Source organism: Colias philodice, chromosome 5 (genome assembly GCF_061535455.1).
Source record: "Colias philodice isolate Cphi_HAF_F1 chromosome 5, ilColPhil1 Martin Lab GWU primary, whole genome shotgun sequence".
In the NCBI taxonomy this organism is placed as follows: domain Eukaryota; kingdom Metazoa; phylum Arthropoda; class Insecta; order Lepidoptera; family Pieridae; genus Colias; species Colias philodice.
In genome coordinates this window covers 3,032,135-3,058,313 of record NC_143090.1, presented here as the reverse complement: position 1 = coordinate 3,058,313, position 26,179 = coordinate 3,032,135, and the positions used below count along the sequence as shown (strand labels likewise).

Sequence of the window (26,179 nt, the reverse complement as noted above, 5' to 3'; positions counted from 1 at the left end):
ACATTAGAAACCTCAAAAATAACAGTACTTCTCCACTATTTAATGGATGTTATTATACATATAAACCTTCCTCTTGAATCACTCTATCGATTAAAAAAAACCGCATCAAAATCCGTTGCGTAGTTTCAAAGATTTAAGCGTACAAAGAGACATAGGGACAGAGAAAGCGACTTTGTTTTATACTATGTAGTGATATCGTCCCTTTAGGGTATATTTTATAGCTGTTAGTTCTTAACATACCCGTATATATTATATTATTACTAGCTTTCCGCCCGCGGCTTCGCCCGCGTTTTCAAAGAAAAACCCGTTCCCGTAGGATTTCCGGAATAAAACCTATCCCTTAGACCTATCCTTTGTCCTTTCTCGGGTATCAAAATATCTCTATACCAAATTTCATGCAAATTGGTTCAGTAGTTAAGGCGTGATTGAGTAAAAGACAGACAGACAGAGTTACTTTCGCATAATATTAGCAATATTAGTAAGTATGGATTGCTCTATGGTTCTTAAAAATTAAAAATAACTAGCACAAAAACCGTAGGTTAAAATTTGCACGATTTCGTGACAAAGCCGGGAAACTGACAACACTTGTGTGCAAAAATATTTTATGTAATATTAAACCTTAAATGTTTGGAATAAAGTCGAATATCACATACATTCCAATAACATTTGCACAATATTGTCCATCTCGTTCTGAATGCGAGGGATTTATATTTCATGAGTTAATTTAATTTGTATTTATTTATTTAGTTTGGTCAAAAATTGTTAAAACTTAAATATTTGTGGATTTATAATTTTAAATAGGTGTTATCAACTTTACCCTACTCAGCTGCGTATTTAATAAATAGGTTTGGTATAAGAAGTATAATTCAATTACTTATTGGAATATTATGTACTTAAACGAAATTTAATTAATGCCTTTGATTGTGTTAAATCAATAAAATTATAAATATATGTATATATTATTAAATTCTTATACCTAATAATTATTAATTTAAAAATTATTGTTATCAATGTAAGGAAACTATCTAAATGAATAAAAGACCTTATTAAACTCAATCACATTTATTGTAACGCTTAATCTACATAACCGTTCATTACATACCGTCATATCCTCCAACATTGCCTTTCCAGCCTATCTTTGCCCAAATAGCATGACATTTAAGACTTGTTTTGTTTTTTGGTAGAAAATTAAAGTCTTTTCTCGCAACACTGATCAGATAGCACATGTATAACGTCAATCAGTCTGCTGCTACATGTCGACAAAAAAGCAGGTGTTTTGGTGGTGCCAAATTTTTCTAAAAAAACTTGTCTCTGATCTCTGGGAATCAATTAGAATACGTGAATATTTCTTATTATTTATTAAACTAGAATATAAAAAGGAGGTTATATTTTGTTATTTCCAAGCAAAAATACGTAGTATTATAGGAGTTTTGTCGCTGGGCAATGTTAGGTTAATAAACGTAGTGTGACCTATCCCAACATTGCCCAATCGTTTTGAGGTGCTAGGGCTGACACATTTTTAACAGACTTCTCAAATAGGTAGCAAGGTAATTTTTTTTAGGTATAAATTAAGTACACAGCATGTTTTTTCTTTTAGGTACCTAGGTAGGATTGTACGAGTATGGATGCCTACCTAGGTACTTTTAAAATGTTTAGTAGAAGTTACGTATAGGTACATAAATATTCATAATTTCAGTTTCATTTTAAAGATATACCTAGAAACATGGACGTATAAAAAAAGACGGACGCCATATTACGAACAAACAACGTGAAGCCACCATAGTAAGCTAGCGATCGTGTAAAGACAATAAACACGCACACACTCTCACCATAGTAAGCTAGTCGGCCACCATTACGTCGTGAACTACCGACTGATTAACTGCGTCACTGTTTCACAAAAAATATTTAAAATGCTGTCTTGCGTGGTTAAATGGTGTCGCAACAGTACAATTTTAAATAACAAAACACGAGGGATTACATTCCACAGGGAAGCAAGTTATTTCTTTTATGTTTTAATGACAAAATTATTACGGCAAAATTTATAGAAAAAAATACAGCCGCCATTGTCAACAGGACAGCTGTTGCCATGGCAACATGGCACACACACATGAATGTTTCGCCGCCATTACTAGGCCTCACTCAATGTTTAGGCGATATACCGTCCGTCTTTTTTTATACGTCCATGCCTAGAAACAGTACGAACACAATATTATTGCATGTGTATTGTGTACCTACCTATTACTTGTTACCCACCTACATATTTTATTAAACTTAATTTTTTCATCCTTTACCTAGTTGATTTTTTTGTGACAACCCTAAACCCTACAGATTTTTGTATGAAGATTGTGAGAAAATTACACCTAACTTTGCCCATACAATTTAATGAAGATCTACTTATTTTGGATCATTTTTTGTAAGAGATTCGGCATCTTTGTCTTGTCTTGTACTTTGTCTCTTAAAAACAGCTACGTAAGTCTTAAAATGGCTGAAATATTAAAGGTGGGCAAAGTTGTATACTTTTCCACCTTACTTCGCCCACCTCTTTCTTCCTTATTTTTAGAGAAACTATTAAGAATATGATTATTTCAAGCTTATTTCAAGTATATCTATTCATTCTAAATTCAATTCCCTACTCAAATAACAGCATCAATTCTGTCCATATTTTGTTTTTTCAACAACCTAATTGTCAACTAAACGCACTAGACAATATACACAACTAAAAATGATTTAATTTGTTTGTAATTGGGTTCGCTATATAAATATAATATTCCAAATTAGTATAGCTACTTCGAAAACATTTTTGAAAACCATGTTCGAAAACATCTATCAGAAATTAATTCTTTTTCAAAAGCATGCTACATCACCTAATGTCAAAGTGACAGTGGCTGAAATTAAAATACTTTGAATGAATAAAATAAATATTTTATACTGCCTCAAACGATGTGCATTGCAAAACTAAACGTAAATCTATTTTTATTATAATATTTTATATTATTTAAGATTTTTTAAAATATTTCTAAGTTTCGTGCACATTTTAACGCGTATTACCACCCTGTGACGACACACAGTACGTCGTTTTGCGTCATCATATAGCAAACCGCAGTCAAACCGGGTGGTCGTGGGATGAAATATTCGTATTAGAAACTTTATATTTTTTTTTCAAATGTTTCTAATATCAAATATATAAAAAGTACAAATATTAGGATAGGTACGTTGCATTGTGTTGTTTATATTGTTAATTAGCAGGTATGTGAATTTGTGATGTGATTATTTACGGTATTGTTCTTTGTTACAGGGCCCTCTAGCGCACGCCGCCAACATGGCGTCGGACGAACAATTTTCGCTATGTTGGAACAATTTCCATGCGAATATGTCGGCAGGCTTTCATGGCCTGCTGTCAAGAGGAGATTTAGTAGATGTAACGTTAGCTGCCGAGGGCAGATTATTACAAGCACATAAATTAGTTTTATCAGTATGTTCTCCATATTTTCAAGAAATGTTCAAAATGAATCCTACTCAACATCCCATAGGTAAGGATTATGATCTGGCAAGTGAAGTGTATTTTCCATCTTATAGTTAATGCAGTGAACTAATGTGATTTTCTTTGTTTTCAGTATTTTTAAAAGACGTTAGTCATTCGGCTCTAAGAGACTTATTACAGTTTATGTATCAAGGTGAAGTTAATGTTAAGCAAGAAGAATTAGCTACGTTTATTAGTACCGCGGAACAACTTCAAGTTAAAGGTTTAACCGGTAATCAAAATGAAGAAAGTTCCACGCCATCCAAACCAAAGCCGACGTCGAGGCCAGGCCCGAGGTCGTCACAACAAAGGCAACCTGTTATGACTAAGATAGAGACTGAATTAGATTCTAAGCCCTCCTCAACTCCAGTAGCAATTAAGAGAACAAATAGGCCATCAATAGCGTCAAATAACTCTTCATCATCTCAAAGTGGACCAGCGAAACGGAAATGTGTCGATCCCTTGGAAGCAGGACCTTCGGGTTCAGCGAAAGAGGAATTTGTCACGATACCGGACGAAGATGAAAATAACGCTGTGGCACCGAAAATGGAACCTGAATTTGTTAACGAAAGTATGTGGGATGAGGACGAAGATGGCGCTAATAATGACGAAACGAATTTCGGCGAAGATGATTCGAATATGGAAATGTCTGGTAAGTTGTTTTCTCATAAAATGTGAATAGTCCATCAGTCGTATATTGCTTTACATATTTCTAACAAACATTATTATTTGCAGGATTTGATGGCTCGGCGACAGGAGATGGTACCTTGACTGGGGGAGGGGAGGGTGGTGCCGTAGGCGATGCACAAGGTAGGTTTTCAGCCCTTCAATAAATAGAAGCTACAGTCATTTTTCCTATGACTTTGGCTTCTAAAGATATGTTACATTTTAGCGAATGGATCTTTTTAGTTTTTTTTTTAATTTTTTAAACTTAAATTTTAACCATAGATTCATTTGCCCCTTAGAATAGTGTGAAATTTGTAAGTTAGATATAAGCTAGTTTAGTTCATACATACAGTATATTTGTGTTACAGGTATTCTGTTCTGTATAAAGGTCACGCTTTATAAAAGCGTGGTCTTAATTGATATGGTACTTTGGTAACGGTGAAAGGTATCCCAGTTGCGAATATCTACAGGTAAAAAGGTACGGTATGAGGTAAGGTACAAGGTGAAATGGTACTTATGTTTTGTAAAACGGTACTTTTGTGAATGAAATGGTATCTGGTAAAAGTAGAGTTAAATTTGTTCGATAAGTTGAGCAAATTTTACTCGAGGTAGTGTTCCAAGCACACTAATAACTGAAATGGCAAAGGCGTGTACAGTATCTTCATTTTCGTACCTACTACAAATGCCTGTTTTGGTAGGTATGTTACGGCAGCTACTAGGTGCTGTGCATACTCTTGCCCCTTTAGGACGGTATTTTGAATGTACCTAGTGTTAATAGGTAGGTAAATATCTAGAACGGACCTAGGTACAAAATTAGTGCATCCTACTATGGTATGTGTAGGTTTGTGCATTTTTGTAGATCCGGTAGGTAAGTGAAAGTATGACTGATCAACTAGCGGGAAAAGCTAGACTTCGAAATAAGTGGTCTATTTGCTACAACATGCCGCTTGTTGAAGTGAAACTTTATCGGGGTTGGACAAAAAATTAGTGTAACGTTATTGCGTTACGCCGTACGCGTGACATTTTTGCGTTACGCCATACTCGTGACATTTTTAAGGTCATAAAGAAGTTTCACTTCTTACGTGTGTACACTAGTTACTAGTACACGCACACTTTTTTTATCTAAACTGTTTATTTTACGTAGGTACCTACCTACCTAACTTGTATGAAATTTCATCAGTCATCTGAATCAATGCGACTGAATAACTTGCTCGTTATGACATTCCAATAAATGACTAGGCCGAACGTTGTAAAGGAAGTGGACTGACGCTTACCTTTACAACGTTACCAGACCATTACCTTACGTTATTACGCACTGTCGATTAGTCACTGGCGACTCGGGCCCAGATTCACAGTCGTGACCACAGACATGTATATTAAAGCCGGGTATCCACTTAGGTTCGCCGTGGTTTGCGAACGCGCCCGCTCCGCAAACCGAACATAATGGATACGTCGTGATCGCGGAGCGCGACTGGAGCACGATCGGAGGTGTCCCTTCGTCCAGCATACTCACCACAACTCACCATGGAATCCTGATATTTCATGAATGTCAAAAAACTGTTCTGAAATAGTGCTAAATAGTGCCCAAAGGAAAAAAATAGTGCTCTTGTACTTGCGAAGTTATAGCCATAGTTCGATGAGTATGCTGGACGAAGGTTTCGCCCAGCATACTCACCTCCGTCCGGAGAATCTGTATACGCTTCAAACATAATTCATACTTCAAAAAATAGTTCCCAAATAGTGCCAAACGGTGCCCAAAAAGAAAAAACAGTGCTCGAATAACTTCGGAGTTATAGGCTTCGTTCAGTGAGTATGCTGGGCGTAGGTTCTACGCCCAGCATACTCACCTCAGTGCGCGAATATCGAACGAGCTATAGGTATAATTTACGTCTCAAAAAATTGTACTTGAAATAGTGCCCAATATCAGTTCAATTTTTGCTTGACTTTTGACTTAGAAAACCATTAAATTTTAATGTAAACTTCTACATACTAACGTAAAATGGGGTACAGTCGTCGACACATGTTTTTGGACAAAAATATTAAACTTTCTAATTGTAGACTTCATGTTATTGGAAATAATTATGGTATTTTCTCACATGTCAAAAACTTTCGATTAAATGCATTATTATATATTTTATAAATAATAATAAATGAATGAAACTTTAAGCGTAAATGAAGTCTATTACTTCATTGCATTGTGTGTTTGTCTGAATAAAAACAGTCATTTGCAGCCAATAAAATTAATATCTTGAAAAATTGTAAAAAGGAAATTATACAGTTTCTTTTTGTATATATGTTGCAGGCAAAACTTATAACCAGTCAAAACTAGTACTGTGACATAGTTATACAAATTTTTAAAACTCTTTCCAATAGTTTCATCAATGAAAGGTTTAGCAATAAAAAACATTTTTAATTACTTACGTTATTTATTACTATTTAAAGGGCCAAAGTAATCAGAATTCTAGTTAACTAGTTCACAGCTTTTGTTAACATTCATAATATAATCAATGTAAATAGAAAAAATTCTAGTTTTAATATTGTATATAATATACATATAAAAAAATGTTTAGCGTCGCGGGCGCCGCGCGTCGTAAGCCCCATACCTATTGACCGTACGTGCATCCATTACTGCCACACTATATTGAACTTTATCACATGAGGAATACAGGTCAATTCCGTAAACGTTGTGGTACCGTCCTTGATCCGGAAAATGATTATTTTGAATAATTTTGTCAGTTGTAATGTAAGCATTAATAACAGCAACTTTATTTTTCATGCATGATTTACTTCATTTGATATCTTAATCCTTCAAGCGCCGTGATCTAGACAAATATATAAAATCATTGTTCCTAGCTACCGGGGTCCCATGCGACGCGCGAAGGCTTAATCATATTATTACAAAGTATTATTAAAATAATGTGTAATTAATAATATTGCGATTCTAAAGTAAATACTCCCTTACATAGACAATATAACAAAACAAATAATTTACACAAGACAAAAATTGTTAGAAAGAAAGTTAATAATATTGTATTCGACTGTACTCAATGTAATGTATGTAGAAGTTTACAATCAAATTTAATGGTTTTCTAGGTCAAAAGTCAAGCAAAAATTGGACTGATACTGGGCACTATTTCAAGCACAATTTTTTGAGACGTAAATTGTTCCTATAGCTCGTTCGATATTCGCGCACTGAGGTGAGTATGCTGGGCGTAGAACCTACGCCCAGCATACTCACTGAACGAAGCCTGTAACTCCGAAGTTATTCGAGCACTGTTTTTTCTTTTTGGGCACCGTTTGGCACTATTTGGGAACTATTTTTTGAAGTATGAATTATGTTTGAAGCGTATACAGATTCTCCGGACGGAGGTGAGTATGCTGGGCGAAACCTTCGTCCAGCATACTCATCGAACTATGGCTATAACTTCGCAAGTACAAGAGCACTATTTTTTTCCTTTGGGCACTATTTAGCACTATTTCAGAACAGTTTTTTGACATTCATGAAATATCAGGATTCCATGGTGAGTATGCTGGACGAAGGGACACGATCGGAGCACGGCGGAGCGCTCCGGAAGCGGTTTTTTGCGCGAACTCAAAGGGGAGCGCAGTTTGTTCGTGGACGCGAGCGTGTGTTTGTTAAGTTCGCGAACATGGAGTGGTCCGATGAAATGATGAATATATGCATTATTTCATTATTTCTTCTTCCCTTATTCATATAATCTTGCCAAAATCGAGGAGGTTGTTTGTATTCCATCACAATATAACGATCAAAATATAAGCTGCACTTCCTACTAATTCTGGAGGCGGCATGTTTGCACCGACCGTCTGTCGTGTGTCTATAACTGGAGACCGGAGCGCGGAATTTAGCGCTCCGACAGGAGCACTGATGTTGCAGCCTAAGTGTGTACACTGTACACGACTCACGTTCGCGGAGCACACAGTGTTCGCAATCCACGGCGAACCTAAGTGGATACCCGGCTTAAGATACCTACATGTCTTGATACATGTCTGTGGTCGTGACTTTAGCGCAGAAGAGTCTTCACAAAGTAAACCGAAGTTTACTTTCAACATAGGTATTTAATTTCAGAGACAATTGCTTGACTTTCCTTAGAAAAGTACGGCCTCAATGTAAAGTACAGGCACATCCGGACACTCCATACAAAATATCGTTTTGACAGTCACACTGTAGATACTGCAAATGTGTGTGTGTATACCATATAAAAGCATCTACAGACGCTCCGATTTGGTTGGTGCCAACCATATTGGAACCGACATGGCAACCATTCCAACATTGCTACAGATTGTCCGACGGTTGGCCTTCCAGCTGTCAGTTGACCATAGAGTAATATGTCAGTTCACCATAGTACGAAGAGAATGGGCTAAATTCTACTATAGAAATAGAGAAAATTACAGTCATATGCGGCTCTTATAACTTATCTTTAAGGTTCTTAATGTAGCCGCACTGTCAATTTTTTTTAATACTTCTAACATAATAAAATACGCTTGACTTCTGGCATCTCTATTTGCGTAATCTTTGTTACTTAAGTCCCACAAACAAGGAAAGTCTTTATATAGTTCCAGTAATTTTATTAATATGTCACGTTCGGTGACCGTAACTCCCTCGACGTTCATGTTGACGTCCTACACCGGCGGCGTTGTGGCGAATGTGAATGAGCCAATTACCTATATTACTCTATGGAATGAGCCGATTTGGTCGGAACAAAGCTTCCAAACGTTCCAATTTGGTTGGATCGGATAGGAAGTTGGTTTGGTCGGTATTGCTGGCGCATCCGACCACGTCAAACCAATATTAATAATAATTATGTCGGACCGACCGCTCTCTACACTTTCCGATTTGGTCGTGGTCGGATGGTTGGCACCAACCGAATCGGAGCGTCTGTAGATGCTATAAGCGTTACTTATATGGTTGGCACATTTTTGACTAGCGTAAAAAAAAATTCGCGTTTTTCTGATGAAATACATCCGTACACAGCACAATATCTAACCATTCTCTACGAAAAACGATAACACAAATCCAAAATAATAAAATTACTATAAGTCAATTTGATTAATGTTGTCAATCTTCGTTGCGTATCGTCCGCGTCCCTGTAGAAAAATATGGACCATTTTTAGACTGATCGTTCGGGGGAGGTAAGTGTTTAATTTTGGCGGGAGGCGGAGTGTCCGTTCTGTAGCGTTTAGCTACTATTATGTATTCTGTGGTATACTAGATTTCCGCCCGCGGCTTCGCCCGCGTTTTCAAAGGAAAACCCGCATAGTTCCCGTTCCCGTGGGATTTCCGGGATAAAACCTATCCTATGTGTTATTCTGATGTATAAGCTATATTGTGGTAAAGTTTCATTCAAATCCATTCAGTAGTTTTTACATGAAAGAGTAACAAACATCCATACATCCATACTTACAAACTTTCGCCTTTATAATATACAAGATTCGTTCGGGTTTGACGCACTTGGTGCACTTCTCAACTTGTACACCATGCTCAAATGGTGAACTTAGCAACTTGTACACTTCTCAAATGTTACACTTCGCGACTGGTACACGTCTCAAATGGTGCACTTCGCAAATGGTGCACTTTTTAAGATTAGTTGAGATTTGGAAAAATTGTGTAAAAATGAAAGAATTTTTAGTTTTGGATGTTTAATTTTTATAATTATTATGTCAACACAATAATAATAATTAAACTATACAGAATCACCTTAAACACTATAACATTTTGGGTCATTTTTATTTTTTCAAAAATAAAAATGTGACTCGGATATAATAAAAATAATATAATTATGTCAAAAAAAAGTAGATTTACAGTAAAAAAATATCATAATAAAGATATGATATAATATCATATTATATCAATAACCTTTGTAATATTATTATTTAACTTTTAACTATTACTAATTAAATAAAAGCTTTAAATTAAATCATAACCTGTTTCTTAAAAACAAATTAGTAAAAGTAATAATAAGTAAAACTTTGTAATTGTTACTATTTAATAATTAAGTAAATAGCTATTAATTAAATTACTTGAATAATTGGAGAAACGTGATCTTCTTCATGAAATGTTCCACCGCAATACTTGGTCAACTTAAAGTTAAATTTTAAATACTTCTCAAAGTAGACACAGCATGGGCTGTTAACAAATACATTCATTGTAAATTAGAACCAGAATATTAAAATTACTTTGTTAGCAAATAGATGGCGTTAGCGAATATTATACTTTAAAATGTTATAGTGTTTAAGGTGATTCTGTATAGTTTAATTATTATTATTGTGTTGACATAATTATAAAAATTAAACATCCAAAACTAAAAATTCTTTCATTTTTACACAATTTTTCCAAATCTCAACTAATCTTAAAAAGTGCACCATTTGCGAAGTGCACCATTTGAGACGTGTACCAGTCGCGAAGTGTACCATTTGAGAAGTGTACAAGTTGCTAAGTTCACCATTTGAGCATGGTGTACAAGTTGAGAAGTGCACCAAGTGCGTCAAACCCATTCGTTCCACTTAGGTGCAGGCTATTGTTCTTTATTTAATATTTATAAATGATAAATATATTCCGCAATTTGCATACACAAATACAATTTTCACACAATAACAATACCGAAGTGTTGTTTTCATTACACGGTCTGATGACTAGATTTCCGCCCGCGGCTTCGCCCGCGTTTTCAAAGGAAAACCCGCACAGTTCCCGTTCCCGTGGGATTTTCGGGATAAAACCTATCCTATGTGTTAATCCAAGTTACCCTCTATATGTTTGCTAAATTTCACTGTAATCGGTTCAGTAGTTTTTACGTGAAAGAGTAACAAACATCCATACTTACAAACTTTCGCCTTTATAATATGTAGTATTAAGAAGATATTAAGATAATTAAGTTATATTTCCATATACTTATTATATTATTTTATATCAAAAATTAATTGATTAGAAAAAAAAACAATGTAGACCGTATTACGTGGATTTGCAATAATAATTATTGTCAGTCAGGTAGCAGTTTCAAATCCGTTATAACAAGCCAGGGTCGGGAAGATTGTTGTAGAAATACTAAAAACCGGTAGCCACAGCAAAATTCGTCAGAAAAATGTTATATGACAAACGAAGCAATGCAACGATCAACAAATCAACAAAAAATGTCACTCAAATCGACATGACGTTTCGAGCTATAACCCAACCATATTAAAATGCGTTTCTAAAAGTTACATTTGGGGTTGCAATTTAGAGGACGCAATTTTATTTTTTTTGATGTGTAGGGGGGGTAGGGTTGCCAACACTTCATGATCAAAATATAGTATTTTCCAAAATAAGGTATAATATAGTAAAATATAGTACATTTAAATTTTCAAGATGGTGGCCATGGGACAAGGGTGGTGACCCCACAAACTTGGTTTTAGCTTCACACTGACCCCCCCTACACATCAAAAAAATAAAATTGCGTCCTCTAAAAAACGCAAGGTCAGGCCTAAAAAATGTAAAATTTCAATGGACTAGACCGTTTCCACTGACAGTCTATTTATCGGTGCGAGTAAGATGTGCTATGAGGTTGCTTTTCCACCAAAGATGTGCGATTATGCGTAGCGATGTATGTGCACCCTACATTGAAATGCTTATGGAAGCGGAGCATTATGTACCTATTCTCCATTAGAAATTAGAATGTTGCACATAGATATTATGATCGAGGAAGTGATCAAGCCATGAAGTTATTGTTATGTGTTACCGGTCCTTGATAAGTTTATAATGTTTGAATATAATCTGTCTGTTAAAAGTGGGTCACAGTCAAGTAAGAGAGTCGGTTACATACAAATATTCAGGGGGAGTGTTAAAATGGGGAATTCTACTTTTAAATAAAAATTAAAACAGTAAAAATTGTGTTTTATTTTGAAACTGATAAGGCCCTTGCCGGCAACAGACTCCTTGAGGCATATGTAGTATTTAGTGTTATTGTATAACATTCAACATGTTTTATTAAAATTATCAAACCCGCCCGTATATTTCGCAAATTTTAGCCAAATCGGTTAAAATAAAACATCTATACGTATCCTTACTACATAGTATAAAACAAAGTCGCTTTCTCTGTGCAAGGGATTTTGATGCGGTTTTTAAGCTATTGCAAGGCTATTGCATAGCTTTTATCTCAGACTTTGAGCGCGGCGACCGAATGTAAAAATTCCGTAACGAAAAAACCACGCGGGCCGCGGCAGTCTTCGAGTGCCACATGTTTTTTTTTAATAGATAGTTATTCAAGAGGAAGGTTTTAGTATATAATTTAAGAGGTTTTAGAAAAGCGGGCGAAGCTGCGGGCGGTAAGCTAGTAATATTTTGTTTGATTGTTTGTTTGTTTGAACGCGCTAATCTCGGGAATTACTGATCCGATTTGAAAAATTCTTTCGGTTTTCGATAGCCCATTCATTGAGGAAGGCTATATAATATCATTACGCTAAGACCAACAGGAGCGGAGTAATGCTGGTAAAACCGCGGGGCACAGCTAGTTTATGACTATAATATAGTTAAATAAAGATTAGCTTACCTCGTTTAATATTAGAAAAATTCTGAAATGGTGAAAATGGTAGATATATTTTCATTGTGTATCTCTATTTAGAATCGGCGATCAAATGTTTTGTTTGATGAAATATTTGCTTCACTATAGTTATAGGTATTAACTATATAGCTATAATCACAGACTAATAATAATATACTACGTATACAACTATAATTGAACTGAAATCACCAATAAATTTAAGAGGACTTTCCTGAATGGAAATTGAAATTTAGGAAAAAAATACAAGTTTTATTTTACAAACACAATTCCTATCGGTTCCATTGACTTCACTAACATTTTCACTCGATTTTACAACCGGTTCCGAAACATCGTAGGATTTAATATTTTATACAAAAGTTCGCGGTTAGGGTAGGTGAAAAACTTTAGCGATAGATTATTATCACATATAATAATAATTATAAGTATGAAACAGATTCAAAATTTTTAAAATATCTATCATCGAACTTAAAATTAAAATTCTGTCAAATTAATTACTAGCCGACGAGAGCCGATTATATATAGGTAAAGGCGATAGAATATATATTGGCCATAGAAAAAATAAATTTCTATTAAAGATTATAAATACATAATTTAAATAAGGAATAGAAATTCTTTATTATTGACTATTTTATTTCTTGCTTATTTAAGCACATTAAAAGGAGAAATACCTATTAAGTGCATATAATAAATAATAATAAATATTTATTAAATATAGGGAGTAAATGCGCAACGCTACAAACATTATGTAATTTAATATTAAATAGGTAATCTATTCATCGCTAGATGGCACTACGTGCATAACAGCCGAGGGCTTTTATATAAAAATCAAATTCAGTAGATAACAGTAGATGGCGCTTAATTTAGAAATAGGTACATAACTGCGTTACTTGTATAAAATTTTGCCCTATTTTATATTTTTATTTATTTTATTCACAAGAATCTGACATAATAATTATTGTGTGTATCCACTGCGTATCGCTAATTTTAAAATAAAAGTTAGTTTACTAACTTTTTTTATATTTTAGATTAAGAAATATATGTATTTCTTTTGTTTAATTTGATACCTTTAAATATATTTTGTCAAAGTTGATATTGTTATTAACTTAGATGTAATAATTATTATCAACTTATTTTTCATAAGGAAGCATATAACGTGATTGATTTCATTGGTTGCATTCGATAAATTAAAATTTTGAACGAAATAAAATCGATAACAAACTAAAGAATTCACATAGGAATGATCACAGATCACTGTATCCATTCCACATCGAATTCATCTCATTCAAATTTTAGAGAGTAGGTATTATAAAATTATTATGTGGTGCGTAATAATGTATCATGCGCGTAATGGAACTCAATTCCGTTATTTGTGGTAGTCGTCTAAACGCCGTGAATCTATGGTAGTATTTGTGTCACTTCAGATTGTTTACTATTTTGAGTATTATTTCTATTGTAACTATTTCTTTTGAGTGTATCATCTCTAAATACAAAAAGAACATTAAATAAATGCAGCATATTTATCGTTTTTACTGAAAATCTATTGAATTTTGCATATGAGTGAATTATGTACGTGTGAACGTGTTTACGTCTCAAAGTTTGGTGTTGTTTTGCAAATAATTGAAGTGTTTATCAGTGAATGGGTGAAATAGTGAATGTGTTTTTATGGATACCCTTTGGGTATGTAGAAATTTATTTATTTATAGATCTGCATTAATGGGGAAAGTCGACGAGCAAGTTGACGACATGCAAAGGAATATACATGTTGTCAATCTGAGAATTATTTTCATTCTTATTTTATTCTAGAAGTTGTTTTTGTTGACGAATGGCTTCTCTTTCGTGTTCTTATTAAATTTCTTTTACGATTGCTACACGTATTGAATCAACCTCTAATATTTTCTCTAAATACTTGTCAGCTTGTAAACATAACCTACAAATGACCATTATCATTTGAAACTGTATGAACTCTTGTTTTTGTTAATGCTACTTTTTGTTAATGCTACTTTTTGATAATGCTACTTTCATGCTTAAATTTTTTAATAAATAACTAATTATTTGGTAATATTTTAACATAATGCTTAATATTGGCTCAATTAAATAGTAGTACTCGTGATTTAGGAGGAAAGATCTGTAAAGTCGTCTCTTTACACTGAAGTGATAAATAAGTACAGTGACACTGTATTTTATTTAAAAAAGGCAAATACAACAATATACACAAAATAATACCACCTAGGTTTGCCTCTCTATAGCTGTAACTGTATTTATATGACAAGTGTCATAAAACATGAATTTTGAAATTCAAAACAGTAGGTAGTAAAATACACAATTTGTTTGCTTATTCTTTTATGAAAGCATTTTTTAATACATATTAAAGTTTATTCAATGATTATGAAATATGTTGAAACATACAGTACTAAAAATTTTCATTGAAAAAATCAATGCAACCATTTATTTATGTTATATTCATAGCTTAAATAATCTTCTTCATATAGCAATCAATTTAATGTAATTAAATTGTTATTATACCATACCTAATCCTTGAAATCTCAGCTGATAATATCAATAAAATCTATCTTTAAATAAATAATAATACAAAATTAAGATTTTCCCATACTAATTACTTAACTGTTTATTTTGTAGTTCAATAACATTCATGAGTTCATGACATGCATTTTAAAAACCGTAAATACATGTACATACATACAATAAATATAATTTTTATTTAGGTTAATACTGTATTATATTTTGATGTAGACATATTATATAAATAAATAAGAAAATAAATATCTAATAACTATCCTGAATATCAAAACCTACACAGGTTAAGTAAATGAATAATTAATTATTATATCTACTATATAAAAATAAGTCAGGTATTCCTTCCTGACGCTATAACTCCAGAACGCACAAACCAATTTCCACGGTTTTGCATTCATTGGAAAGGTACGGGCTCCGTGAGGTTTATAGCAAAGAAAAGGTGTCTCTGGTGGCAAACGGAGTTCGCCCAGTTTGCTAGTTAAATATAAAACAGCAGCTTAAATTTTAAGCTGCTGTTTGTTCATAACAGCCAGGGCGGCTACAATACCATATCCATATTTGTCAATAGTGAGTTTCGCTGTTGGTCACTTTTTAAAAAAGAAACACCTTTTCTGATTAATTTGAAATCTGGCTTAGGGATAGAATAATAGTCTGGATCGGTAAATAGTCTACTTTTTACGTAGGTACTATGCAAGTTACGCTAATGGTTCTAGCTAGTATCATGATATTAAATGAAATAAATATATTTGTTCATTTATGTTTTCCATGAAGTTCAAAATTTTATAGTGTGCATTAACAATTCAAGTGAAAATTGTTGAACCAATTTAAAATCTTCTTTCATCAGCTAAACAATACATTATTTCAAAGTGATATAGGCATTTTATTGTGCTTTTCCTCATTCTTCATCCTGGTTCAATCTGGGCGGAGCTGGGACGAGCAACTAGTATTATTATATTAATTTAAAGTGTTATGCTTAACTTTATATCTTATTCTATACTAGCTTATCGCAGGTGGCTTCGCCCGCTTTAAAAAAAAAACCCGCATAGTTCCTTTGGGATTTTCTGGATAAAACCTATCCTATGTGTTAATCCAAGTTACCCTCTATTTTCTAAATTTCATTGTATTTGTGTGAATGAGTAACAAACTACCATACATACATACTCGGAAACTTTCGCATTTATAATATTAGTAGAATTTTAATTGTTACATTCATAAGTATTAAAAAGAACATTACATTCAGATTTTAACTGATAAGTATAAAAAAACACCTATTCAAGGTGTCATGACCATTAATATTTGAACTTTATTTGCATTTATAATACTTAGAAGATGCCAGGAATCATGGGATTACAGTTAGTTTTTTTTAAGATAAGAGCACTCTTTTAATTATATTTCGAACTAATAATATATTGTAAAGTTGAAAAATTGTAATAGAAATATTGTACATTTATATGAATGTAGACATTTGTCATGGGTTCACCCAGAATTTTTATAATAAAAAAATATATATAAATATTCTGCGTCTTCAGCTACCTACATCGCAAATTTCATTGTAATCGGTTCAGTAGTATTTGCGTGTAAGAGTAACAAACATCCATCCAACCATCCCCACAAACTTTCGTATTTATAATATTAGTAGGGATAGATGTTACTTATTAAATATATCTAAGCTGTCCAATGGGAAAAAGTTAAAAATCAATCAAGTAGGTTTGAGCTAATTTATAATGAACTAGCGGGCGGCCCGGCTTCGCTCGTGGTACATATTTCGCAATAAAAGGTAGCCTATGTTCTTTCTCAGGGTCTAAAGATTGTCTATGCCAAATTTCATCAAAATCGGTCCAGTAGTTCCACGTCCATACATACATAATTACAAACCTTTCCTCTTTATAATATCAGTATATAGATATAAAAGTCTTTTTAATACTAGCAGAGACAATCTGAACTTTGCAGATAAAATTGAAATGCCATTTTACCGGTTAGCTAAAGTTAAAAATTCATTTATGGGCTAAGGTATACTTTTTTACAACAGAATTCCTCATAGTATTAAAGAGTTTAGTAGTGCTAAATTTAAAAATTATGTAAAAAACTTATTAGTTCAGAGAGCCTATTAGTTACAGCATTAAGGAATATATGGACGATAAAAAACCCATGGAGGGTTGTCGCGTAAAAACCACAGGAAAGTTCTTTGGCATATTATGATAATTGATAATATACAGTTATAGATTGTCTAATCTAAAAATGAACGCCCCTCCACTGTGTTTACGGTCACATTCAAAGTACGTGTATAGACGCAATACACACAAATTGGTCTGCCTCATTGGTCGTTCAGTCCTCCAGTCCCGTCCATGCCCGAACGACAGGACCAGTTGGCCAACTAGTGCATAAATGACGCGATGCACGACAGAACGGACGTGTCATTCCGTACATAGCGCGCTCTCCCCGCCATACAATGCTAGGCACCTGAACTGATCGCCCGATTAGTTGACAAATCAGTGCGCGAGTGTCAAAGTTTGCAGTAGAATTGACGCGCGCACACATATAAAGTGGTTCAATAATTATTTGTCATCACACATTGAAACAATTAAGTTTAGTGGAGGGGCGTTCATTTTTAGATTAGACAATCTATACATATTTTGTAAAATTAATTTGTAATACTGACATGATTAAAAAGAGCAACTATGGAGTTTCTTGCCGGATCTTCTCCATAGATACTGCTTTCCGCATCGGTGGTAAATGTTAATAATATGTAATGATGTTTCAAAAGTACTTCTCGAAGAAGTCTAATTGAATAAATGTTTGAGTTTGAGTTTACCTTATAGAAAAAGTTTATGAGCCATTCCAACCTGTAATCTATCTCTGTCACAAAATTCCAATCTGGGTTTTATATAAATATGTGAACAAATCGAACATCTATGCATCCTCAAAATCCTATATTTATTCCTTACAGCTTGTTATCCTTTTAAAAAACGACCAATCATCAGAAACTCTATCGAAACTTATATTCAATAAGAATAATAGGCCAAGATTTATTGGTTGCTGGAGTACTGCATGACTCGATAAGAGGCATGAGCGCAACGAACGTAGTTTATAAAGAGATTTTAAAAGTTATTACTTATTTGTAATGTAATTGTTAACTCGAAATTTCGGTAGGAAAATTTTAAGCTATTGCACAGCTTCTATCGCGGGCCCTGAGCGCGGGGACCGAATCCAGAAATTCCGTAACGAAAAAACCTCACGCTCCCCACTCCGACGGGCACGGAGGTGTGGCTTGAAGGCATAGCATGCAATAGCTTTACCGCGGCAGTCCCCGAGTGCCACACGTCTTTTATTAATTTTCTGTAAGGTTAAATGAGATTTGACTCAACTTCCGCCCCCTAAAACATCTCACGTAATTTATGGACGCCCCCTTACTAGCTATATGTGCTAGCAGGTGAAGCAATGGTGTAGCAAAGCAATATTCCATTGTTTTTATCACTATAGTTTTGATTATTTTTATTGCATTCTTATCATCCTTACTTTTTATCTAATGCCGTTGAATTAATTCATAAAATATGTTTGATGCCCATATTCTTAATATTGCTGTAAATAGCTGTATATATTTTTTATTTTATTGTGAGATTTATCCACAATTCTAAAGACAATTACAAAGGAATTCAAATTCGATCTATTCATTATTTTATTGAACTCTACAAAATCGTGTTTGCTTACGTATACTTCTCCATCTATAATTATCGCGTACAATCAGGTAATACCATGAAACTATCAAATTCTGATCAGTTTTTGTTTGAAATTTATTGATATTTTGAACTAAACATCACGATTTACCGGGTACTATAGGTATTTTACGTTTGTATGCCAATTAGGGCCGATTTTTTAAACCTTGGACAAAACTTACGCGTCCAATAAAGTAATTCAATTTATTTTATAAATGGCAGTGCTGCGTTGCCACAATCCATACTATCCATACTTACTTACTTACTAATATTATAAATGCGAAAGTAACTCTGTCTGTCTGTCTGTTACTCAATCACGCCTTAACTACTGAACCAATTTGCATGAAATTTGGTATAGAGTTACTTTGATACTCGAGAAAGGACATAGGATAGGTTTTATCCCGGAAATCCTACGGGAACGGGTTTTTCTTTGAAAACGTGGGCCAAGGCGCGGGTGGAAAGCTAGTTACCAATAAAGTATTACACGATAATATTAAAATGTAATCTGTAAACTGTCAAATATGTATCTACTGGAAATTAGAATACATTTTTTATATGGCAGTTTAATACGTTATTCGACGAATAAGTTTTAACCAAGATATCTATACTAATATTATAAAGAGGAAAGGTTTGTATGTATGTATGTATGTATGGTTTTCACGCATAAACTACTGGACCGATTTTGATGAAATTTGGCACAGACAATCTTTAGACCCTGAGAAAGAACATAGGCTACCTTTTATTGCGAAATATGTACCACGGGCGAAGCCGGGGCGGACCGCTAGTAAGAAATAAAATAAAAGGTAGGCACAAATAGCAGTTATTACATATTAAATTAAGTCTGTATAAAAGCCAAAGTTAAAACGAACTGTTTTGTACTGAGCTTAAAGTTAGAGAAGAGTGGTGTCCGGCGAACACTGTATTATACCGTTACGTGTAATTATGATTATACCTATTTCCTACATACGTAGTAGTTATTGATCGACATCTTAAAAAGAAGTAAATGATTTTTTTTATTAAATATAACTTATGTAATGTGATGTGAGACTATGTGTGTTTTGTTCCTTTCTTATTTCAGAGAAGAAGAGAATTACGATCGAGATTGAAACATGAATATTTTTTTTTCAATGATAATTAATCTATACTAATTTTATAAAGCTGAAGAGTTTGTTTGTTTGACCGCGCCAATCTCAGGAACTACTGGTCCGATTTGAAAAATTCTTTCAGTGTTAGATAGCCCATTTATTGAGGAAAGCTATAGGCTATAATCATCACGCTAAGACCAACAGGAGTGGAGCACTGCGGGTAAAACCGCAGGGCACAGCTAGTTAATTATAAGGTTGATATTTAATCCAAAACATATTCCTCTGAACCTTCTATAAAGGTGAAGTTTACTTTTAGCTTATAAATTACTAGCGGTCCGCCCCGGCTTCAGTAAAAGGTAGCTTTTATTTATCAGGGTCTAAAGATTATCTGTGCCAAATTTCATCAAAATCAGTCCAGTAGTTTATGCGTGAAAACCATACATACATACATACATACAAACCTTTCCTCTTTATAATATTATTAGTATATTAGTATAGATAATGACCAACATGAATGGGAAAATGTAAGAAGTTGTACCTACGTAGTAATAGTTAGTAGCTCCATGGAAGTTGTAGGAAATTTTCGATTCCTGTAAGAGTAATTGACAATAGCAATAAATAGCCGATTTTTTTCGTCGTTTTATTAATTGAGGTAACGACGAAGTGGATTGTTTTTAATAAATGAAAGGCGTAAAGAAGTAGAAATAGCACTAGACTGTACGCTCAAATTAGAGGGATTTTGGAATTGCACGTGTTGTGTATTAAAGTCTCCTTATTACTAAGATCGAGAAGATATGCACCCTTATCAGAAAAATTCAAGACCTAAATTATAACTTTATTGTATTTATTCATAGATAGATAAAAGATAGGTAAGGAAGGTAAAAAATATACCTTTCTTACAGAATGTAAATGGCTCGATCAAATATTGGTCCGACGGTACACGCATCTTGTCCCTGAACGATAATTAATAAACATGAAATCATAAAGAGTTAAATTGGTATTTTCTAGCATTATTGTGCACAATATGTTTTATTAATTTGTGCGTAGTTTCATGGTTGTCCAAGAGACTAAATGCTATTTTCCAGTACTTCCCCAAACCACAATGCATTAACAAACTTATCACGACCATAAATACTAAATAATTTGGAAAATCCAAAAGTGCACGCCTCATAATTTTTTTTTAATAAATATATTTTATTAATTATTATTTTTGTTTATTTAATAACAATTAAACCACATCGAATCAGACCCTGAAAAATGAAAGGGTTCTATTCCTGAGCATACTCAAGCGTAAGAGAAAAAAAAAGACTCGATTAGTAAAGTATTTCGGTCGCTATCGTGTTAACAAGAAAAAGGATCCGCACATACAGACACACGGACGTCCAAGACAGAACTTTTTTAAACTGTTTTTTAACTAGTTTAAATAACAAAAATGACATCAAAAATATCATGAACGTTAAAAATAGTGTTTTTTCTTAATATGTGTGTGTATGTATTATCTTACAAGTGCAATATATGATACATAAAGACATTTTAAGTTTGAAAAATCAGATGTTTTGCGCGAAGTGACAGTAGTACCCACCTCAACGCTTCGCTTATGAGGCGTGCAATACACTTCTTGTTTCAGTTCATAATTATTGACAACAACACATACAAACAATTTTTTTTATTGGATATAATACGATTTTCAGGCATTTTACTTTTGTCTCTCGGACAACCGTAATTTAGTTATGTAACCAAAACACAGATGGCGCGGTCGATTCCTAAACAACAAGCCAAACACAATAATTAACTGTCGGGCTCAAACGCCGTTTTGATTTGTATAAAATCACGGCAACAGTCGTCCGAACGATGTTGGTGAGTGTGGGTTGGCTCAGCTCTATTGTCAGTTCGTCGGACAACTGTGATGTATTTGATGCAATGTTATCAATTATACTACACGAGATGAGCTTTTGTCTATATTTTAGTGTAAGCTGATATTAATATATAAAATAGCAATAGTGAGTCATCAGGCTCAAAATTTAAAAAAATGTCCCGAGGACAACAAGTCACTTGGACAACCAAAGTAGTTGTCCCATGGACAGTTTGGTTGTCCCTGGGACAGTAATTATTAAAGAGTAATTATTTAAAACGTACTTTAACAGTTAAATAGTTCTTCTTCTTCTTTCTCAGCCCGGTTTAACCCAAAGTTGAGTATAGGCCTCTTCATGGGCATAAATAGTTCATGTTTTGTTTATTACTCGGCTGTTTCGGGAAAACATTTTTATTACGCGATTTTATGTCTAGTTTAATTGTAATTTTTACATTTTTTAGATAAGACAATGGGATTGTTGGAGGAAAGAAAATCAAGACGCTATAGAGAAAGCCTTAAAGCAGACCCAGATAAATTGGCTGAACGGAGAAGACAAAAAAGGGAAAGTTATCACAGAAATAAAAAGTTGGTTGCGGATATGGAGCTGGAGGAAAAAAGAAAGTGCAGAATAATTTGGAAATTGCGCAAACGACAACAAAGACGATGAACAAAAGCTCTTTGCAATATTATTAACGATACACCGCCCAGTTCTCCATCCATTTTGCAAGAAATCAATTTACCTCAAGATCGACATAAATGCACTCCACCACCCTCTTCTTCTGCTGCGTCTTTGAACTCCAGAAATAAAAAAAGAGGAAGAAAAAAAAATCTAAGGGATAGAACCAAGTTATATAAAGAAAACTTGAAACTAAAAAATGAGACAAGACAACAATTATGAAGGACGGTTTGGGGTTCGCAAAAAGGAAATTTCTAGCCAAAGATAACATTACGCAGAGAAGATTCAGAACTTAGAAAAAAATTCAATGTTTCTTTTTGAGGGATGATGTATCGAGGAATACCGCTGGAAAAAAAGAAACCTAACTAGGGGCAAAGAGAAAGTACAAAAACGTTACCTTTTGGACTCGTTAAAAAAAATATTCAAGGCTTTTAAGGCTGAGAATCCGGGCGTCAAATGTTCATATTTCAATTTTACAAAACACCAGCCCTTCTACATACTTAGACTGACAATAAATAGAAGAGAAATATTGTGTCTTTGTAAAACACACCCAAATGCCGAACATAAATTCAAGGCATTAAGACGAAAAGGAGTCATTAATGCAATAGTCACTGGCGCACTGATAATGGAAACAGTTTGCAACAGCAATCAAAAAGATTGTATGTATGTATGGAGTCTGTGTACAGTGTCACGATAAAGAAATAAAAATTAACAGCGAAAATGTTAAAGGCAAAATACAATGGTTGGAATGGGTGCGAGAAGAGGAAATCTATAGTCTATAGTTATGATATAGTATGATCTATAAGTTATGAGAGTAAACTATTTGACTGATTAGTAAAAGCTGTTTTATTTTGAATTCTAAATGTGAACCCTGATAACCATATCAAATGTCAGTAAATTAGGTATCTTTATATTGTTTTTCATACAACACAATAATTACCTTCTAATAATATAATATTTCAAGGTTAGATGGTGGTCATTATTGTTTGAACAAACAAATAATGTCCCATAGACAACCAAATATGTCTTCCTGACAACTAAGATGTCCCCATATGTAAATCACATCATTCAGTTCATTCATTCAGTTTTATCGAGAATCAGTTCATTTTAATTAAGTAAAATCAATAATACAATACGTAACAACATCGCCTTAATAGTTTTTTGTAAAAAATATCACTATTTCCGCTTTACTGAAACTTTTTGAAGTGAAACTTCTTTATCGGGGTTGGAAAAAAATTTTGTGTAACATTTTTCCGTTACGCGCCATCTTTTTCTTATCCATTCTTACTTTACAGTACATTATGTGATTCGACGTATAGTACGACGTATAGTTTCACTTCTTACGTGTGTACACTAGAACACGCACACATTTTTTATTTATGAAACATTATTTGGTTGTCCAAAAGACATCATTCGTTTCGATTTTAATAAAAATATTTCGTATTTTGCATGTACATAGAACAAATATCAAAATATTTATTATTAGAAGAATTTGTAGTACTACTGTGTAAGTTGTCCAAAGGACATTATTTCCCGTGAAAAGATCGGTTCGTGAAGTTAAATCCACAAATGTATTTAATCAACATCATTGCTGCTTATATTATCTTAATCTACGAAGAATCCTCTTCTAAATGAAATAGTAAAATGCTGAAAATGAAGTAAAAAAATAGGAGAAAATTATGCTCGGGAGCTTTAAAAATTGATTGACCCAAAGAAATAATAAATTGTTTATTGTGTAAATTTATTTTGTAGTGTAAAGAATTTGACAAACGCCTTTAGATAGTATAGAATAAACAATAGTATAGTATATATAGTATATAGTAGTAGGTAATACCCATTGCTAACAGGCCTAATATGAAGGGTGGCACTGGATGAAAAAATAGACGCCTTTTGCTGCCAAATAATGTTTGCCTATTGTTATTGTTTGAAGTGAACCAGATTTGTCAATTACTGTGATACTTTATGCCTATTTTTGTATCGCATTGAATATAGGTAGATAAAATTACAAAAACTTAAGTTAAAATTGAAGACGTTAGTTGTGTAAGTACTCTTAAAGGTACGTTGTTGTATTGTAGAATTATGTTGTGTTAATATTTTTTCTCATAGACTTTAGTTAATAGTTTAGATTTAAATATTTTTTCTTATAGATTATATTTTTACTACTACATACTTACTTTTTTAACTATGTACTTAAAATATCTATATAATATAATTAGTACATATTTACTTTATTTGTTAAAAACGTTTCATTCCTTTAATTGTAACAATAAATATGTGTTTAATACTACGAGCTTTGTTCAACAAAGCTTTCTATTTCTATTCAAGAGAGTCATCATTAAATAAAATATTTAAAATTTAACTTCCTTTTACCATTTTCTTCCATTGTCTTGAAATACTTTAGGGCCGATTTTTCAATGCTTGGATGAAACTTAATCGTCCAATAAAGTATTACACGACAATATTAAAATGTCACGTAAACTGTCAAATACGGGCATTTAGAATACGTTTTATTTTATTTTATTTATTTTATTTTTACATACATAGATTCCTTACAGCTATTTGTATTACAATATTTATAATTAACTTTAACAAAACAATACGCCAATAAAAAGGAATACCAATAATAAGACAATTAATGTGACAGTAGTTTTACATTAATTATAACAATGACAAAGTGGAAAAAATTAGTATATATATATATTATATATATATATATATTTTTGGACATGGTATACAAAAAAGAGGAAAACGTACCCATTATAGAATGTTTGGTATGGAAGTGTGAGTGTGTGTACTGTGTGTGTAGTGTATATAATGGTGTAGTGTGGTGAGAATGTGTATGGTAAACTAAGAAATTAAAACGGTAGTAGAAAAATAAGCCCTAAGAGATAATAATATATCTGATGATTCATTCATACATCTGTCGTTTGATTAATTATGTGAAACGTTCAATATATATTTATTTATATAAATTACAATACAAATTGTATTGTACTACAATATCTATCAACGATTTTTTAAAATAAAATATTTTATGATATTAAGTATGTAGTTTTATTACATTTGCAAAAAAAATCTCCTTAAAAACTTTTGGTGTATTTTCAGCAATAAACGCTAACGTGAAAATTATTCAGTTTTAGGTATGGTAAATAGTAATAACAAAGGCGATCTGCATTTCATTCAAACGAAAAGTGGACACCTTCAACTGATCTACGAGCCCTATATTTTTGTGACGGACAGCGTGCGGAGCGGACGGACCTTCTGGCGGTGCATGGAGTACGGGAAGAGATGCCGAGCGAGAATAACCTCTAAAAACAATATCCTTAAAGTTACAAATCCGGTTCACAATCATTCTGACAATCACATGCGGAAAATCGCCCGAAAATATGATCTCGGTGAAGTTGTCACTTGCCCTTCCGTGTGATGACTCTCTTATTTACATAGCAGCATTTCTATCTTCTTTTATGTATGGATTATAATTTGTGTGTATTTAAGCAAAACAAAATAAGCATGTAAATATTTTGATGCTGTATAAAAATAATGTTTTCTTTGCCTTCTATCCTCTGCAATATTATTTATT

General features: G+C 33.2%; 1 protein-coding gene and 1 long non-coding RNA gene across 51 annotated transcripts in view; both read left to right on the top strand.

Moving 5' to 3' along the window:
- The first annotated feature begins 3,055 nt into the window (after positions 1–3,055).
- LOC149488327 (uncharacterized) overlaps positions 3,056–26,179 on the top strand; it is a 302,595-nt gene continuing 279,471 nt past the window's right edge. For 49 of the 50 annotated variants that reach the window (XM_089695019.1, XM_089695022.1, XM_089695021.1 and 46 more), the window contains exons 1-4: positions 3,056–3,208; positions 3,296–3,530; positions 3,615–4,172; positions 4,256–4,330. In XM_089695019.1, coding sequence (XP_089551145.1) covers positions 3,320–3,530; positions 3,615–4,172; positions 4,256–4,330 — 844 coding nt within the window. In that variant the 5' untranslated portion in view covers positions 3,056–3,208; positions 3,296–3,319. Of the gene's footprint in view, positions 3,209–3,295; positions 3,531–3,614; positions 4,173–4,255; positions 4,331–25,733; positions 26,069–26,179 lie in introns of those variants that run through there. The other variant, XM_089694993.1, reaches the window with a different exon arrangement.
- On the top strand, positions 14,133–25,102 carry LOC149488331 (uncharacterized). The gene is made up of 2 exons (XR_016315584.1): positions 14,133–14,415; positions 22,385–25,102. It is a non-coding gene; the product is annotated as an uncharacterized LOC149488331 (long non-coding RNA).